General features: G+C 43.1%; 1 protein-coding gene across 1 annotated transcript; it reads left to right on the forward strand.

Annotated features, from left to right (window-relative positions):
• Positions 1–7,305: 7,305 nt before the first annotated feature.
• On the forward strand, positions 7,306–18,964 carry LOC138709959 (uncharacterized; the record flags this gene model as incomplete). The annotated part of the gene is made up of 3 exons (XM_069840642.1): positions 7,306–8,219; positions 8,252–18,880; positions 18,928–18,964. Coding segments are annotated over 3 exons (11,580 nt in total), but the record flags the coding sequence as incomplete, so codon positions are not given.
• Between the last annotated feature and the right edge of the window lie 1,292 nt (positions 18,965–20,256).

Genomic DNA, 20,256 nt, shown 5'->3' on the forward strand with positions numbered 1-20,256 from the left:
CAGTAAAATTTGATGTGAAGAGTGCAAAAAAGTATTTTATGTAAATTGTATTTCACGCAAAAACAGACAAACATTCCTGAAAAAGATGGTGTTGTCTCCTTATGTCACTCTTTTTTTATAAAGGAAAAGATTCACATAACAGTATGGACCTTAAGGGTAGTTCAGAGGATGTTGATAACCTTGAAGAACTTGATAAACTAGCACTATATAAATAAGGATCTATACATTAAAGAGATATGTAGATTTATATTTTACATAAAAGTGGTATTAGTGCAGTGCCATGGATGTGTAAATAACTAATAGAAGTAATAGCAACAGTTTAAAATAATATTTGCAGCCAAAACAAAGTAAATGTCAGTTATAGTTAATAATTGTGAAGTGGCCAATAACTGTCAAGAAGTGGCCAATAATTATAATTTCATACATATTAATTTTATTTTGTCACTAGTATCACACAGTATTATTGATTCCATTTTTGTAACAGTGATTTGAATAAAGAAATATTTGAATATTACAGATGTATCAACAGTTCCTTCTTACAATATAATGCATTGAAATCCTCGACTTTCAAATATGAAATTTCCCTTAAGTGGCCAATAACTGTATGGTTTACCCTACTCATTATATTTGTTACTATAGTTTGTAATCTTAGATATAATCTTGGAAATAAATAGCCTACCAATATCGAGGAAGGCTTATGGGTTGTAGTTAGATACAATGATGATGTGCTTCAGTAGTTCGTCTATTATTTTGAATAGTAATAACAGGCAGAACTAATGATGGACTTTTATTGGAATAATTATATGTAAATTGTTTACTTTATCGGTTTGATAGCAGATTGAATCTGTAGGAATTATCCTATTCTTCTAATTATTACAGCTTACTGTGTAATTGTCTCTTTAAACAATGATTTAGTTAACATAAACATTGTACTTAAAAAGTGATGTTATTTATTATCTTCTCAGGAGTTTAAGCAATATTTTAGGTTATTTCGTACCATTTTTTGTTGTATATATAGTATTTTGCGAATTTGTATTTGAATGATTAAATGTTCTGTTTTTAAGCACAAAATGCAGGCTGGAAGCTCAATGTCACATATGTTACTTTCTCTGTCACATACGTTACATTTATACCTTTGTGTCCATATTTTATAATTTAATGAAAGTTCGTTAATTAAATGTTCCCTATTCAGAAAATATTTCTAGTGGAGGTTCATCAGTTGTTGGAAACTTATATGAATGTCTAGCAAATTTATGTATTAATCATTGGTAACATATGTGACAGTAAAGATGTTAAACATTTCACTTAAGTGCTAAAAATCATAAGATTAAATTTAAAAAGTGCACTGCTGCAGCTTGTCTGGACATCCTGAAGACTTCAGGAACCTTCACAGTGTAAGGATTATTGGTTTTAAACTATTTATTTTTGTAAATTTTAGTTTGATTTGGTTCAAGTTAAATGAGAAAGACCCTTTTAGTGCAATTTTTCTGTGAGGTACAGTATAATAATTGTAGCCAGAAAAATAAAAAATGAAAGGAATGAAGATATCAGCACAAAAATTAAAACCATAAAACATAATAGGGCCTATATAGGAAGAAGACTAGACAAAGCAGAGTTTTTAGGAAAGAATTTTCTTTAGGACGGGCCATGTTGCTGGACAGACAAGTAGTCGTAAATCACCATGTCACCCATCATAGAAAACGCATCGACTGGGCTGGAGACCAAATACTGTATGTGTTCGTCACAGCAATACCGTTTTTTGAAGAATATGGAAATGAGGGAGGAAATGTCTCAGTCGTTGTCATAGCACCACCCTAACACAGAAGAACAAAATAATATTTTAAATTTGAGAATCACTGCCTCGTCGCTGTCACTCAAGAAACTGAGACGTGAAAGTTACACAACAGCGGGGATATTTAAACACACTGGTGTACTGGTTTAAACAGACTGTACTGTGCTTGAGATATTGATTTATAGTGCTATAGTTTTTAATATATGGAATATAAATCAAAAGACTCGCAAAATAACAAGTGAAATGTTCTTCACCATCTTCATTTGAATAGCCGCTACTGGACTCGGTAGTAGCCAGTATCATTTAAGCAGCGCCTATGTTTGAGATAGAAATCAGTGTAGTGCACTGAAATGTGAGACTGTCCCATCGAGTCTTTTAAAGAACTGACGCATGTGAGGTGCGAGACCAGTCTTGTACAAATCCACACTACACGACCAACAGTGAGTGGTTTGTAAAGCTAAGAGGTGCGCGGTGTGCGCACCTTCACAAATGTCCAAGGACAGGTAGCTACTTCACTGAAAATCCAGCATCCTCCAATCTTCCCTATTTTCCGCCTCTTTCTGAGTCTGCATATTAATCATAGTCTGTATCTTAATGTTAACTATTATGTGATATATTTCCCTGCACCAACCTTTTCTACCATTCACCATTCCTTCCAGTATATCCTTCGGTAAGCACTTTCTTCTCAGGCAGTGAACCAGCCAATTTCCTTTCCCTTCCTGATCAGTTTCAGCATTATTCTTCCTTCACCCACTCTTTCCAACACAGCTTCATTTCTCATTCTGTCTGTCCATTTCATATTTCAAATGCTTTTATTCGCTTCTCTTCACTTCTTCGTAACGTCCATGTTTCTGCCCCCATACAATGCCACACTTCATACAAAGCACTTCACTAATATCTTCCTTAGTTCTTTTTTCAGAGGTCCGTAGAAGATGCTCCTTTTTCTATTCTAAGCTTCCTTGGCCACTGCTATCCTCCTTTTGAGTTCCTGGCTGCAGCTCATGTTACTGGTTATAGTACACCGCAAGTATTTGAAGTTGTCCACTTGCTCTACTGCCTCATTTAGAATTCGCAAGTTTACCTTCTGTATTTGTCTTCTTATGACCATAGTCTGCTCCTTATTTACATTTATCTTCATCCCATACTGCTCCATTCCTCTTAATATTCACATTTCAAATGCTTCCAGTCGTTTCTCTTCACTTCGTCATAAAGAAAATGTATCTTTATTACGGCATTGTAATAGGCTACATGGCATAATACTTGTATGAATATGATGAGATGGTGAGATGTCTCGGAATTCTTCCTTTTGTGCATAGCACAACGGAACAAAAGAATAGTGTGGTTGTTTTGGTTTTTACACATCCACACTGCATGTGCAAGGAATTTCCCGCAATCTAAGACAAAAATTTTATGTGCTGACAAACAATTCAGAATATTACTGTTTTACAAAATATGCTAATTTTGGGCTTTATGCCACAAAATCCTGCAAATATGGTACATTCCATGTTCAACAGTGTACTATATATATATATATATATATATATATATATATATATATATACAAGGAACACCTAAGATATGCAAAACTTTATATTAGTTTTGAATATTCATCATTACAGTCGTTCAAAACATGTTGATTTTGCATGACGACAATAAAAAGATGCAGTTGCATACGAATTATTGCTCTATTAATATCCCAATTACTGAAAGCATGTGAATGCAATGACACATGACTAACGATCAAGATTATTTTGTTCCAGAATATCGAGAGAGGGAACAAGAACTACCAGAAACAGAAGACACTCCACATCCATTGAGAGAAGTATCAGAACACATGCCACTTTCCGTGGCCAGGACCAGGCATAAGGACCAGGACCAGGACTACGACCAAGACCAGCAGGACCAACAAGACCAAGACAAAGACCAACAAGACCAACGAGACCAACAAGACCAAGGCAATGACCAACATGGCCAACAAGACCAAGACCAACAAGACCAAGATCAAAACGACCAAGACCAGGACCAACAAGACCAAGACCACGACCAAGACCAAGACCATGACCAGCAAGACCAAGAGCAAGACCAAGACCCATTCACATACGAAGACCAAGACCAAAAAGACGACCAAGACGAAGACAAAGACCAAGTCCAAAAAGACGACCAAGTCCAAGAGCAAGACCAAGACCAACAAGACGACCAAGACCAAGACCAACAAGACGACCAAGACCAACAAGACGACCAAGACCAAGACCAGCAAGACAACAAAGATCAAGACCAACAAGACGACGAAGACCAAGACCAAGACCAACAAGACGACCAAGACGAAATCCAACAAAACGACCAAGACCAAAACCAAGATCAAAAAGACGACAAAGACCAAGACCAACAAGACGACCAAAACCAAGACCAACAAGACGACCAAGACCAAGACCAACAAGACAACGAAGACCAAGACCAACAAGACGACCAAGACCAAGACCAACAAGACGACGAAGACCAGGACCAACAAGACGACCAAGACCAAGACCAACAAGACGACCAAGACCAACAAGACGACCAAAACCAAGACCAACAAGACGACCAAGACCAACAAGACGACGAAGACCAAGACCAACAAGACGACCAAGACCAAGAGCAAGAACAACAAGACGACCAAGACCAAGACCAACAAGACGACCAAGACCAAGACCAACAAGACGACGAAGACCAAAACGACCAAGACCAAGACCAACAAGACGACCAAGACCAAGACCAACAAGACGACCAAAACGATCAAGACCAAAAGGACGAACAAAGTCAAGACCAACAAGACGCCCAAAACCAAGAGCAACAAGACGACCAAGACCAAGACCAACAAGACGACGATAACCAGGACCAACAAGACGACCAAGAACAAGAACAAGACGACCAACACCAAAACCAACAAGACGACCAAATCCAAGACCAACAAGACGACCAAGACCAAGAACAATACCAAGAACAAGACCAAGACCAGGACGAACAAGACGACAAAGAACAAGACGAAGAAGACCAAGACAAACAAGACGACCAACACCAAAACCAAGACCAACAAGACGACCAAGACAATCAAGACGACCAAGATCAAGACCAACAAAAAGACCAAGACAAAGAGAAAGAACAACAAGGCAACCAAGACCAACAAGACGACCAAGACAAAGACCAAGACCAACAAGACGACCAAGACCAAGACGACGACCAACAAGACTACCAAGATCAAGACCAAGCCCAAGCCCAAGCCCAACAAGACGACCAAGAAGAACAAGACGAAAAAGACCAAGACCAAGACCATCGAGACGACCAAGATCATGAAAAAGACGACCAAGACCGAGACCAAGAACAAGACCATGACCAACAAAACGACCAAGACCAAAACCAAGACCAACAAAACGACCAAGACAGAGACCGAGACCAACAAGTGGTCCAAGACAAACAAGATGACGAAAACCAAGACCAACAAGACGAAAAAGACCAGGACCAAACAGACGACAAAAACCAAGATCAAAACGAAGAACAAAAAGACGAACAAGACAACAAAGACCATGACCAAAACCAACTTGACGACCAAGACCAAGACCAAGAAGACGACCGAGACCGATACCAAGGCCAAAACCAACAAGACGACCAAGACCAAGAAAAACAAGGCGACAAAGACCAAGACCAAAAGCAACAAGACAACAAAGACCAACACGATGACCAAAACCGAGACCAACAAGATGACAAAGACCAACAAGACGACAAAGATCAACAAGACGACAAAGACCGAGATGAAAACCAAGAAGACGACCAATACCGAGACAGATACCAAGACGAAGACACATACAAATACAAAGGTCAAGACACATACACATACCATGACGAAGACACATACGCATACCGAAATCAAAACACACACACATACCGAGAACAAGACACATACACATACCGAGAACAGGACACATACATAAACCGAGATCATGCCACATACACATTCCTAGACGAAGAAACATACACATACCGAGATCAAAACACATACACGTATCAAGACAAAAGCACATACACATACCGAGACAAAGACACATACATATACCTAGAACAAGACACAAACAGATACCGATATCAAGAGTCATACACATACCGATACAAAGAGAAATGCACATACCGAAAACAAGACACATATACATACCGACAACAAGATACTTATACATATCGAGGACAAGACACATACACATACCGAGATCAAGACACATACACATTCCCATACCAAGATACATACACATCCCAAGACCAAGACCCATACACATACCAAGACCAAGACCCATACACATACGAAGACCAAGACCCATACACATACCAAGACCAAGACACATATACATACCGAGACCAAGACACATACTCATACCGAGACCAAGGCACATACAGATACCGAGACCATGAACAACAATGCGACCAAGACAGAGACAAAGACCAACAAGATGACCAAGACCATCAGGATGGCCAGGACCATGTCCAAGAACAAGACCAACAAGACAACCAAGACCGAAACCAACAAATCGACCAAGACCAAGACCAACAAGGGTACCAAGATCAAGGCGAAGACCAACAAGACGACAAAGACAAAAACCAAGACCAACAAGACGACCAAGACCAAGACGAAAACCAAGAAGACTACCAATACCGAGACAGACACCAAGACCAAGACCAACAAGACGACCGAACCCAAGACCAACAATACGACCAAACCCAAGACCAACAAGACGACCAAGACCAAGACCAACAAGACGGCAAAGTCCAACACGGTGACCAAAACCGAAAACAACAAGATGACAAAAACAAAGACCAAGACCAACAAGATGAACAAGACCATCAAGATGACCAGGACCATGTCCAAGAACAAGACCAACAAGACAACCAAGACCGAGACCAACAAGACGACCTAGACCAAGACCAACAAGACTGCCAAGATCAAGGCGAAGACCAACAAGACAACAAAGGCAAAAACCAAGACCAACAAGACGACCAAGACCAAGACGAAATCCAAGAAGACTACCAATACCGAGACCGACACCAAGTTGAAGACCAACAAGACGACCAAGACCAAGACCAACAAGACGACAAAGTCCAAAACGGTGACCAAAACCGAAACCAACAAGATGACAGAGACAAAGACCAAGTCCAACAAGACAGTCAATTCCAAAGACGAAGACGAAGAAGACGACGGAGACGGTCACCACGAAGAAGCCCAACAAGACGACGGAACCATGACCAACAAGACGGCCACAACGTCCAAGACGACAGAGACCAAGTCCAAGACCAACAAGATGACCAAGTCCAAGACCAACATAATGACAAAGAAGACGACGAAGATCGAGACCGACAACATGACCAGTACCAATACCAACAAGACGACCAATACCATGAGCAAGAACAACAAGACGACCAAGACCAACAAGACCAAGACCAACAAGACGACGAAGACCAAGACCAACAAGACGACCAAAACCAAGACCAACTAGACGACCAAGACAAAGACCAACAAGACGACGAAGACCAAGCCCAACAAGACGACCAAGACCAAGAGCAAGAACAACAAGACGACCAAGACCAAGACCAACAAGACGACCAAGAGCAAGAACAACAAGACGACCAAGACCAAAACCAACAAGACGACCAAAACCAAGACCAACAAGACGACCAAACCCAAGACCAACAAGACGACCATACCCAAGACCAACAAGACGACCAAGACCAAGACCAACAAGACGACAAAGACCAAGACCAACAAGACTACCAAGACCAAGACCAACAAGTCGTCGAAGACCAAGACCAACAAGACGACCAAGACCAAGACCAACAAGACGACGAAGACCAAGAGCAAGAACAACAAGACGGCCAAGACCAACAAGACGACCAAGACCAACAAGACGACGAAGATCAATACCAACAAGACGACCTTAACCAAGACCAACAAGACGACCAAGACCAAGTCCAACAAGACGACCAAGACCAAGACCAACAAGTCGAAGAAGACCAAGACCAACAAGACGACCAAGACCAACAAGACGACGAAGACCAAGAGCAAGAACCACAAGACGACCAAGACCAACAAGACGACGAAGATCAAGACCAACAAGACGACCAAAACCAAGACCAACAAGACGACCAAGACCAAGACCAACAAGACGACGAAGACCAAGACACACAAGACGACAAAGACAAAAACCAAGACCAGCAAGACGACCAGGACCAAGACAAAAACCAAGAGCACTACCAATACCAATACCGAGACCGACACCAAGAGCAAGACCAAAAAGACGACCAAGACCAAAACCAGCAAGACGACAATGACAAAGACCAAAACCAACAAGACGACAAAGTCCAATACAGTGACCAAAACCGAAACCAACAAGATGACAGAGACAAAGACCAAGTCCAACAAGACAGTCAATTCCAAAGACGAAGACGAAGACGACGACGGAGACGGTCACGAAGAAGAAGACCAACAAGACGACGAAACCATGACCAACAAGACGACCAAAACGTCCAAGACGACACAGACCAAGTCCAAGAACAAAAATGGTATCCCATCCCATACCCAGACCTAAACGCACACACATACACCTACCAAGTCCAAGACCGATACACATACAAATACACATACGAAGACGAAGTCATATACACATACCCAGACGAAGACACATTACCATACCAAGAACAAGTCACACTCCCATACCAAGACCAAGACACCTACACATACCAAGATCAAGACTCATACACATACCAAGATCAAGACACTTACACATACCAAGATCAAGACCAATACTCACACCGAGACCAAGACACATACAAATACCGAGACAATGAACAACAATGCGACCAAGACAAAGACCAAGACCAACAAGATGACAATGACCATCAAGATAAGCAGGACCACGTCCAAGAACAAGACAACCAAAACCGAGACCAACAAGACGACCAAGACCAAGACCAACAAGATGACGAAGACCAAGACCAACAACACGACCAAGACCAAGACCAACAAGACGACGAAGACCAAGACCAACAAGACGACCATAACAAAGACCAACAATACGACCAAGACGAAGACCAACAAGATGACGAAGACCAAGACCAACAAGACGACCAAGACCAAGAGCAAGAACAACAAGACGACCAAGACCAAAACCAACAAGACGACCAAAACCAAGACCAACAAGACGACCAAAACCAAGACCAACAAGACGACCAAAACCAAGACCAACAAGACGACAAAGACCTAGACCAACAAGACGACCAAGACCAAGAGCAAGACCAACAAGACGACGATGACCAAGAGCAAGAACAACGAGATGACCAAGACCAAAAAGACGACCAAGACCAACAAGACGACCAAGATCAAGACCAAGAAGACGACGAAGACCAAGACTCACAAGACGACAAAGACAAAAACCTGGACCAGGAAGACGACCAGGACCAAGACAAACACCAAGAGGACTACCAATACCGAGACCTACACCAAGACCAAGACCAACAAGACGACCAAGACCAAAACCAACAAGACGACAATGACAAAAACCAAAACCAACAAGACGACAAAGTCCAATACGGCGATCACAACCTAAACCAACAAGATGACAAAGACCAAGACCAACAAGACAGTCAATTCCAAAGACGACGACGAAGAAGACGACGGAGACGGTCACCAAGAAGAAGCCCAAAAAGACGACGAAACAATGACCAACAAGACGACCAAAACGTCCAAGACGACACAGACCAAGTCCAAGACCAACAAGACAACGACCTAAACCAACAAGTTTACCAAGACCATCAAGATGACCAGGACCATGTCCAAGAAGACCAACAAGTCAACGAAGACCGAGACCAACAAGATGACAAAGACCAGGACCAACAAGGCGATCAATTCCAAAGTCGAAGACGAAGAAGACGACGGAGACGGAGAAGGTCACCAAGAAGAAGCCCAACAAGACGACCAAACCGTGACCAAAAAGACGACCAACAAGACGCCCAAAACGAACAAGACGACAAAGACCAAGTCCAAGACCAAGAAGATGACCAAGACCAAGACCAACATAATGTCCAACAAGACGACGAAGATCGAGACCGAGAACATGACCAATACCAATACCAACAAGACGAACAATACCAAGACCAACAAAACGAGCAAGACCTAGACCAAAACCAAGTTCAAGAACAAGACATGTATCCTATCCCAAACCTAGACCAATACCAAGGCCAAAACGCACACACATACACATACCAAGTTCAAGATCGATACACATACCAAGACCAAGTCATATACGCATACCCAGACGAAGACACATTACCATACCAAGAACAAGTCACACTACCATACCAAGACCAAGACACATACACATACCAAGATCAAGACCCATACACATACGAAGACCAAGAACAATACACATATACATACCAAGACCAATATCCATACACATACATATACCAAGACCAAGACACAACCACATACAGAGACCAAGACACATACTCATACCGAGACAATGAACAAAAATTCGACCAAGACAACGACCAAAACCAACAAGTTGACCAAGACCATCAAGATGACCAGGACCATGTCCAAGAAGACCAACAAGTCAACGAAGACCGAGACCAACAAGATGACAAAGACCAAGACCAACAAGGCGATCAATTCCAAAGACGAAGACGAAGAAGACGGAGAAGATCACCAAGAATAAGCCCAACAATACAACCAAACCATGACCAAAAAGACGACCAACAAGACGACCAAAACGAACAAGACGACAAAGACCAAGTCCAAGAACAACAAGATGACCAAGACCAAGACCAACATAATGTCCAACAAGACGACGAAGATCGAGACCGAGAACATGACCAATACCAATACCAACAAGACGACCAAGACCAAGACCAAAAAAACGAGCAAGACCTAGACCAAAACCAAGTTCATGAACAAGTCATGTATCCTATCCTATACCTAGACCAATACCAAGGCCAAGACGCACACACATACACGTACCAAGTCCAAGACCGATACACATACAAATACACATACCAAGCCCAAGTCATATATGCATACCCAGACGAAGGCACATTACCATACCAAGAACAAGTCACACTACCATACCAAGACCAAGACACATACACATACCAAGATCAATACACATACGAAGACCAAGAACCATACACATATACATACCAAGACCAAGATCCATACACATACCAAGACCAAGACACAACCACATACAGAGGCCAAGACACATACTCATGCCGAGACCGTGAACAAGAATTCGACCAAGACAATGACCGAAACCAACAAGACGACCAAGACCAACGAGACGACAAAGACCAAGTCCAAGACCAACAAGATGACCAAGACCAAGACCAACATAATGACCAAGATGTCCTCGAAGATCGGGACCGAGAGCATAACCAATACCCATACCAAACAGACGACCAAGACCAAGACCAACAAAACGACCAAGACCTATTCCAAGACCAAACCAAAGGACAATACATGTATCCCTTGCCATACCAAGACCAATACCAAGACCAAAACCTACACACATACACGTACCAAGACAAAGACCGATACACATACACATACCAAGACCAAGACATATGCACATACCAAGGAGAAGACACATTACCATACCAAGAACAAGTCACACTACCTTGCCAAGACCAAGACACTTACACATACCAAGATCAAGACCCATACACATACGAAGACCAAAACGCATACATATACACATACCAAGACCAAGATCCATACACATACCAAGACCAACACACAACCACATACAGAGACCAACACACATACTCATACCGAGACAATGAACAAAAATTCGACCAAGACAACGACCAAAACCAAGAAGTTGAACAAGACAATCAAGATGACCAGGACCATGTCCAAGAAGACCAACAAGTCAACGAAGACCGAGACCAACAAGATGACAAAGACCAAGACCAACAAGGCGATCAATTCCAAAGACGAAAAAGACGACGGAGACGGAGACGGTCACCAAGAAGAAGCCCAACAAGACGACCAAACCATGACCAAAAAGACTACCAACAAGACGACCAAAACGAACAAGACGAAAAAGGCCAAGTCCAAGACCAACAAGATGACCAAGACCAAGACCAACATAATGACCAAGAAGACGACGAAGTTCGAGACCGAGAACATGACCATTACCAATACCAACAAGACGACCGAGACCAAGATCAACAAAACGAGCAAGACCTAGACCAAAACCAAGTCCAAGTACAAGACACATATCCCAACCCATACCAAGACCAATACCAGTACCAAGACCAAAACGCACACACTTACACGTACCAAGTCCAAGACCGATACACATACGAATGCCCATACCAAGACCAAATCATATACACATACCAAGAAGAAGACACATTACCATACCAAGAACAAGTCACACTACCATACCAAGACCAAGACACATACACATACCAAGATCAAGACCCATACACATACGAAGACCAAGAACAATACACATATACATACCACGACCAATATCCATACACATACATATACCAAGACCAAGACACAACCACATACAGAGACCAAGACACATACTCATACCGAGACAATGAACAAAAATTCGACCAAGACAACGACCAAAACCAACAAGTTGACCAAGACCATCAAGATGACCAGGACCATGTCCAAGAAGACCAACAAGTCAACGAAGACCGAGACCAACAAGATGACAAAGACCAAGACCAACAAGGCGATCAATTCCAAAGACGAAGACGAAGAAGACTGAGAAGATCACCAAGAATAAGCCCAACAATACAACCAAACCGTGACCAAAAAGACGACCAACAAGACGACCAAAACGAACAAGACGACAAAGACCAAGTCCAAGACCAAGAAGATGACCAAGACCAAGACCAACATAATGTCCAACAAGACGACGAAGATCGAGACCGAGAACATGACCAATACCAATACCAACAAGACGAACAATACCAATACCAAGAAGACGAACAATACCAAGACCAACAAAACGAGCAAGACCTAGACCAAAACCAAGTTCAAGAACAAGACATGTATCCTATCCCATACCTAGACCAATACCAAGGCCAAAACGCACACACATACACATACCAAGTTCAAGATCGATACACATACCAAGACCAAGTCATATACGCATACCCAGACGAAGACACATTACCATACCAAGAACAAGTCACACTACCATACCAAGACCAAGACACATACACATACCAAGATCAAGACCCATACACATACGAAGACCAAGAACAATACACATATACATACCAAGACCAATATCCATACACATACATATACCAAGACCAAGACACAACCACATACAGAGACCAAGACACATACTCATACCGAAACAATGAACAAAAATTCGACCAAGACAACGACCAAAACCAACAAGTTGACCAAGACCATCAAGATGACCAGGACCATGTCCAAGAAGACCAACAAGTCAACGAAGACCGAGACCAACAAGATGACATAGACCAAGACCAACAAGGCGATCAATTCCAAAGACGAAGACGAAGAAGACGGAGAAGATCACCAAGAATAAGCCCAACAATACAACCAAACCATGACCAAAAAGACGACCAACAAGACGACCAAAACGAACAAGACGACAAAGACCAAGTCCAAGACCAAGAAGATGACCAAGACCAAGACCAACATAATGTCCAACAAGACGACGAAGATCGAGACCGAGAACATGACCAATACCAATACCAACAAGACGAACAATACCAATACCAAGAAGACGAACAATACCAAGACCAACAAAACGAGCAAGACCTAGACCAAAACCAAGTTCAAGAACAAGACATGTATCCTATCCCATACCTAGACCAATACCAAGGCCAAAACGCACACACATACACATACCAAGTTCAAGATCGATACACATACCAAGACCAAGTCATATACGCATACCCAGACGAAGACACATTACCATACCAAGAACAAGTCACACTACCATACCAAGACCAAGACACATACACATACCAAGATCAAGACCCATACACATACGAAGACCAAGAACAATACACATATACATACCAAGACCAATATCCATACACATACATATACCAAGACCAAGACACAACCACATACAGAGACCAAGACACATACTCATACCGAGACAATGAACAAAATTTCGACCAAGACAACGACCAAAACCAACAAGTTGACCAAGACCATCAAGATGACCAGGACCATGTCCAAGAAGACCAACAAGTCAACGAAGACCGAGACCAACAAGATGACAAAGACCAAGACCAACAAGGCGATCAATTCCAAAGACGAAGACGAAGAAGACGGAGAAGATCACCAAGAATAAGCCCAACAATACAACCAAACCATGACCAAAAAGACGACCAACAAGACGACCAAAACGAACAAGACGACAAAGACCAAGTCCAAGAACAACAAGATGACCAAGACCAAGACCAACATAATGTCCAACAAGACGACGAAGATCGAGACCGAGAACATGACCAATACCAATACCAACAAGACGACCAAGACCAAGACCAAAAAAACGAGCAAGACCTAGACCAAAACCAAGTTCAAGAACAAGTCATGTATCCTATCCCATACCTAGACCAATACCAAGGCCAAGACGCACACACATACACGTACCAAGTCCAAGACCGATACACATACAAATACACATACCAAGCCCAAGTCATATATGCATACCCAGACGAAGGCACATTACCATACCAAGAACAAGTCACACTACCATACCAAGACCAAGACACATACACATACCAAGATCAATACACATACGAAGACCAAGAACCATTCACATATACATACCAAGACCAAGATCCATACACATACCAAGACCAAGACACAACCACATACAGAGGCCAAGACACATACTCATGCCGAGACCGTGAACAAGAATTCGACCAAGACAATGACCAAAACCAACAAGACGACCAAGACCAACGAGACGACAAAGACCAAGTCCAAGACCAACAAGATGACCAAGACCAAGACCAACATAATGACCAAGATGTCCTCGAAGATCGGGACCGAGAGCATAACCAATACCAATACCAAACAGACGACCAAGACCAAGACCAACAAAACGACCAAGACCTATTCCAAGACCAAACCAAAGGACAATACATATATCCCATGCCATACCAAGACCAATACCAAGACCAAAAACCACACACATACACGCAGCAAGACAAAGACCGATACACATACACATACCAAGACCAAGACATATGCACATACCAAGGAGAAGACACATTACCATACCAAGAACAAGTCACACTACCATGCCAAGACCAAGACACTTACACATACCAAGATCAAGAGCCATACACATACGAAGACCAAGACGCATACATATACACATTCCAAGACCAAGATCCATACACATACCAAGACCAACACACAACCACATACAGAGACCAAGACACATACTCATACCGAGACAATGAACAAAAATTCGACCAAGACAACGACCAAAACCAAGAAGTTGAACAAGACAATCAAGATGACCAGGACCATGTCCAAGAAGACCAACAAGTCAACGAAGACCGAGACCAACAAGATGACAAAGACCAAGACCAACAAGGCGATCAATTCCAAAGACGAAGAAGACGACGGAGACGGAGACTGTCACCAAGAAGAAGCCCAACAAGACGACCAAACCATGACCAAAAAGACTACCAACAAGACGAACAAAACGAACAAGACGACAAAGCCCAAGTCCAAGACCAACAAGATGACCAAGACCAAGACCAACATAATGACCAAGAAGACGACGAAGATCGAGACGGAGAATATGACCAATGCCATTACAAACAAGACGACCAAGACCAAGACCAAAAAAACGAACAAGACCTAGACCAAAACCAAGTCCAAGAACAAAACTGGTATCCCATACCATACCAAGACCTAAACGCACACACATACACGTACCAAGTCCAAGACCGATACACATACAAATGCACATACCAAGACCAAGTCATATACACATACCAAGAAGAAGACACATTACCATACCAAGAACAAGTCACACTACCATACCAAGACCAAGACACATACACATACCAAGATCAAGACCCATACACATACGAAGACCAAGGACCATACATATACATATACGAAGACCAAGACCAAGACCCATACATATACCAAGACCAAGACACTTATACATACCGAGACCAAGGCACATACTCATACCGAGACCAAGACACATTCAGATACCGAGACCATGAACAACATCGCGACCAAGATAAAGACCAAGACCAACAAGATGACCAAGACCATCAAGATGACCAGGACCATGTCCAAGAACAAGACCAACAAGACATACAAGACCGAGACCAACAAGACGTCCTAGACCAAGACCAACAAGACTGCCAAGATCAAGGCGAAGACCAACAAGACAACAAAGGCAAAAACCAAGACCAACAAGACGACCAAGACCAAGACGAAATCCAAGAAGACTACCAATACCGAGACCGACACCAAGTTGAAGACCAACAAGACGACCAAGACCAAAACCAACAAGACGACAAAGTCCAAAACGGTGACCAAAACCGAAACCAACATGATGACAGAGACAAAGACCAAGTCCAACAAGACAGTCAATTCCAAAGACGAAGACCAAGAAGACGACGGAGACGGTCACCAAGAAGAAGCCCAACAAGACGACGAAACCATGACCAACAAGACGACCAAAACGTCCAAGCGAAAAGAGACCAAGTCCAAGACCAACATAATGACCAAGAAGACGACGAAGATCGAGACCGACAACATGACCAGTACCAATACCAACAAGACGACCAATACCATCAGCAAGAACAACAAGACGACCAAGACAAAGACCAACAAGACGACGAAGACCATGACCAACAAGACGACCAAAACCAAGACCAACTAGACGACCAAGACGAAGACCAACAAGACGACGAAGACCAAGCCCAACAAGACGACCAAGACCAAGAGCAAGAACAACAAGACGGCCAAAACCAAGACCAAGACCAACAAGACGACCAAGAGCAAGAACAAAAAGACGACCAAGACCAAAACCAACAAGACGACCAAAACCAAGACCAACAAGACGACCAAGACCAAGACCAACAAGACGACAAAGACCAAGACCAACAAGACTACCAAGACCAAGAACATCAAGTCGACGAAGACCAAGACCAACAAGACGACCAAGACCAACAAGACGACGAAGACCAAGAGCAAGAACAACAATACGACCAAGACCAACAAGACGACGAAGATCAATACCAACAAGACGACCAAAACCAAGACCAACAAGACGATCAAGACCAAGACCAACAAGTCGACGAAGACCAAGACCAAGACCAACAAGTCGACGAAGACCAAGACCAACAAGACGACCAAGACCAAGACCAACAAGACGACGAAGACCAAGAGCAAGAACAACAAGACGACCAAGACCAACAAGACGACCAAGACCAAGACCAACAAGACGACGATGACCAAGACACACAAGACGACAAAGACAAAAACCAAGACAAGCAGGACGACCAGGACCAAGACAGAAACCAAGAGGACCACCAATACCGAGACCGACACCAAGACCAAGACCAAAACCAACAAGACGACAATGACAAAGACCAAAACCAACAAGACGACAAAGTCCAAAACGGTGACCAAAACCGAAACGAACAAGATGACAGAGACAAAGACCAAGTCCAACAAGACAGTCAATTCCAAAGACGAAGACGAAGAAGACGACGGAGACGGTCACCAAGAAGAAGCCCAACAAGACAACGAAACCATGACCAACAAGACGACCAAAACGTCCAAGACGACAGAGACCAAGTCCAAGACCAACAAGATGACCAAGTCCAAGACCAACATAATGACCAAGAAGACGACGAAGACAAAAACCAAGAGGACTACCAATACCGAGACCGACACCAAGAGCAAGACCAAAAAGACGACCAAGACCAAAACCAGCAAGACGACAATGACAAAGACCAAAACCAACAAGACGACAAAGTCCAATACGGTGACCAAAACCGAAACCAACAAGATGACAGAGACAAAGACCAAGACCAACAAGACAGTCAATTCCAAAGACGAAGACGAAGAAGACGACGGAGGCGGTCACCAAGAAGAAGACCAAGAAGACGACGAAACCATGACCAACAAGACGACCAAAACGTCCAAGACGACACAGACCAAGTCCAAGAACAAAAATGGTATCCCATCCCATACCAAGACCTAAACGCACACACATACACGTACCAAGTCCAAGACCGATACACATACAAATACACATACGAAGACGAAGTCATATACACATACCCAGACGAAGACACATTACAATACCAAGAAGAAGTCACACTCCGATACCAAGACCAAGACACATACACATACCAAGATCAAGACCAATACTCACACCGAGACCAAGACACATACCGATACCGAGACAATGAACAACAATGCGACCAAGACAAAGACCAAGACCAACAAGATGACAATGATCATCAAGATAAGCTTGACCACGTCCAAGAACAAGACAACCAAGACCGCGACCAACAAGACGACCGAGATCAAGACCAACAAGATGACGAAGACCAAGACCAACAAGACGACCAAGACGAAGACCAACAAGATGACCAAGACCAAGAGCAAGAACAACAAGACGACCAAGACAAAGACCAACAAGACGTCCAAGACCAAGACCAACAAGACGACGAAGACCAAGACCAACAAGACTACCAAAACCAACAAGACTACCAAAACCAAGACCAACAATACGACCAAGACGAAGACCAACAAGACGACGAAGACCAAGACCAACAAGACGACCAAGACCAAGAGCAAGAACAACACGACGACCAAGACCAAAACCAACAAGACGACCAAAACCAAGACCAACAAGACGACCAAAACCAAGACCAACAAGACGACCAAGACCAACAAGACGAAGACCAAGACCAACAAGACGACCAAAACCAAGACCAACTAGACGACCAAGACAAACATGACGACGAAGACCAAACCCAACAAGACGACCAAGACCAAGAGCAAGAACAACAAGACGACCAAAACCAAGACGATGACCAAACCCAAGACCAACAAGACGACCAAGACCAAGACCAACAAGATGACAAAAACCAAGACCAACAAGACTACCAAAACCAAGACCAACAAGTCGACGAAGACCAAGACCAACAAGACGACCAAGACCAAGACCAACAAGACGACGAAGACCAAGAGCAAGAACAACAAGATGGCCAAGACCAACAAGACGACCAAGATCAACAAGACGACGAAGATCAATACCAACAAGACGACCAAAACCAAGACCAACAAGACGACCAAGACCAATTCCAACAAGACAACAAAGACCAAGACCAACAAGTCGACGAAGACCAAGACCAACAAGACGACCAAGACCAAGACCAACAAGACGACGAAGACCAAGAGCAAGAACAACAAGACGACCAAGACCAACAAGACGACGAAGATCAAGACCAACAAGACGACCAAAACCAAGACCAACAAGACGACCATGAGCAAAACCAACAAGACGACGAAGACCAAGACACACAAGACGACAAAGACAAAAACCAAGACCAGCAACACGACCAGGACCAAGACAAAAACCAAGAGGACTACCAATACCGAGACCGACACCAAGAGCAAGACCAAAAAGACGACCAAGACCAAAACCAGCAAGACGACAATGACAAAGACCAAAACCAACAAGACGACAAAGTCCAAGACGGTGAGCAAAACCGAAACCAGCAAGATAACAGAGACAAAGACGAAGTCCAACAAGACAGTCAATTCCAAAGACGAAGACGAAGAAGACGACGGAGACGGTCACCAAGAAGGAGCCCAACAAGACGACGAAACAATGACCTACAAGACAACCAAAACGTCCAAGACGACAGAGACCAAGTCCAAGACCAACAAGATGACCAAGTCCAAGACCAACATAATGACCAAGAAGACGACGAAGATCGAGACCGACAACATTACCAGTACCAATACCAACAAGACGACCAATACCATGAGCAAGTACAACAAGACAACCAAAACCAAGACCAACAAGACGACGAAGACCAAGACCAACAAGACGACGAAATCCAAGACCAAGTAGACGACCAAGACGAAGACCAACAAGACGACGAAGACCAAGCCCAACAAGACGACCAAGACCAAGAGCAAGAACAACAAGACGACCAAGACCAAGACCAACAAGACGACCAAGAGCAAGAACAACAAGACCAAAACCAACAAAACGACCAAACCCAAGACCAACAAGACGACCAAGACCAACACGACAAAGACCAAGACCAACAAGACTACCAAGACCAAGACCAACAAGTCGACGAAGACCAAGACCTACAAGACGACCAAGACCAAGACCGACAAGACGAAGAAGACCAAGAGC

The sequence above is a fragment of the Periplaneta americana genome, chromosome 12 (genome assembly GCF_040183065.1).
Source record: "Periplaneta americana isolate PAMFEO1 chromosome 12, P.americana_PAMFEO1_priV1, whole genome shotgun sequence".
Taxonomy (NCBI): domain Eukaryota; kingdom Metazoa; phylum Arthropoda; class Insecta; order Blattodea; family Blattidae; genus Periplaneta; species Periplaneta americana.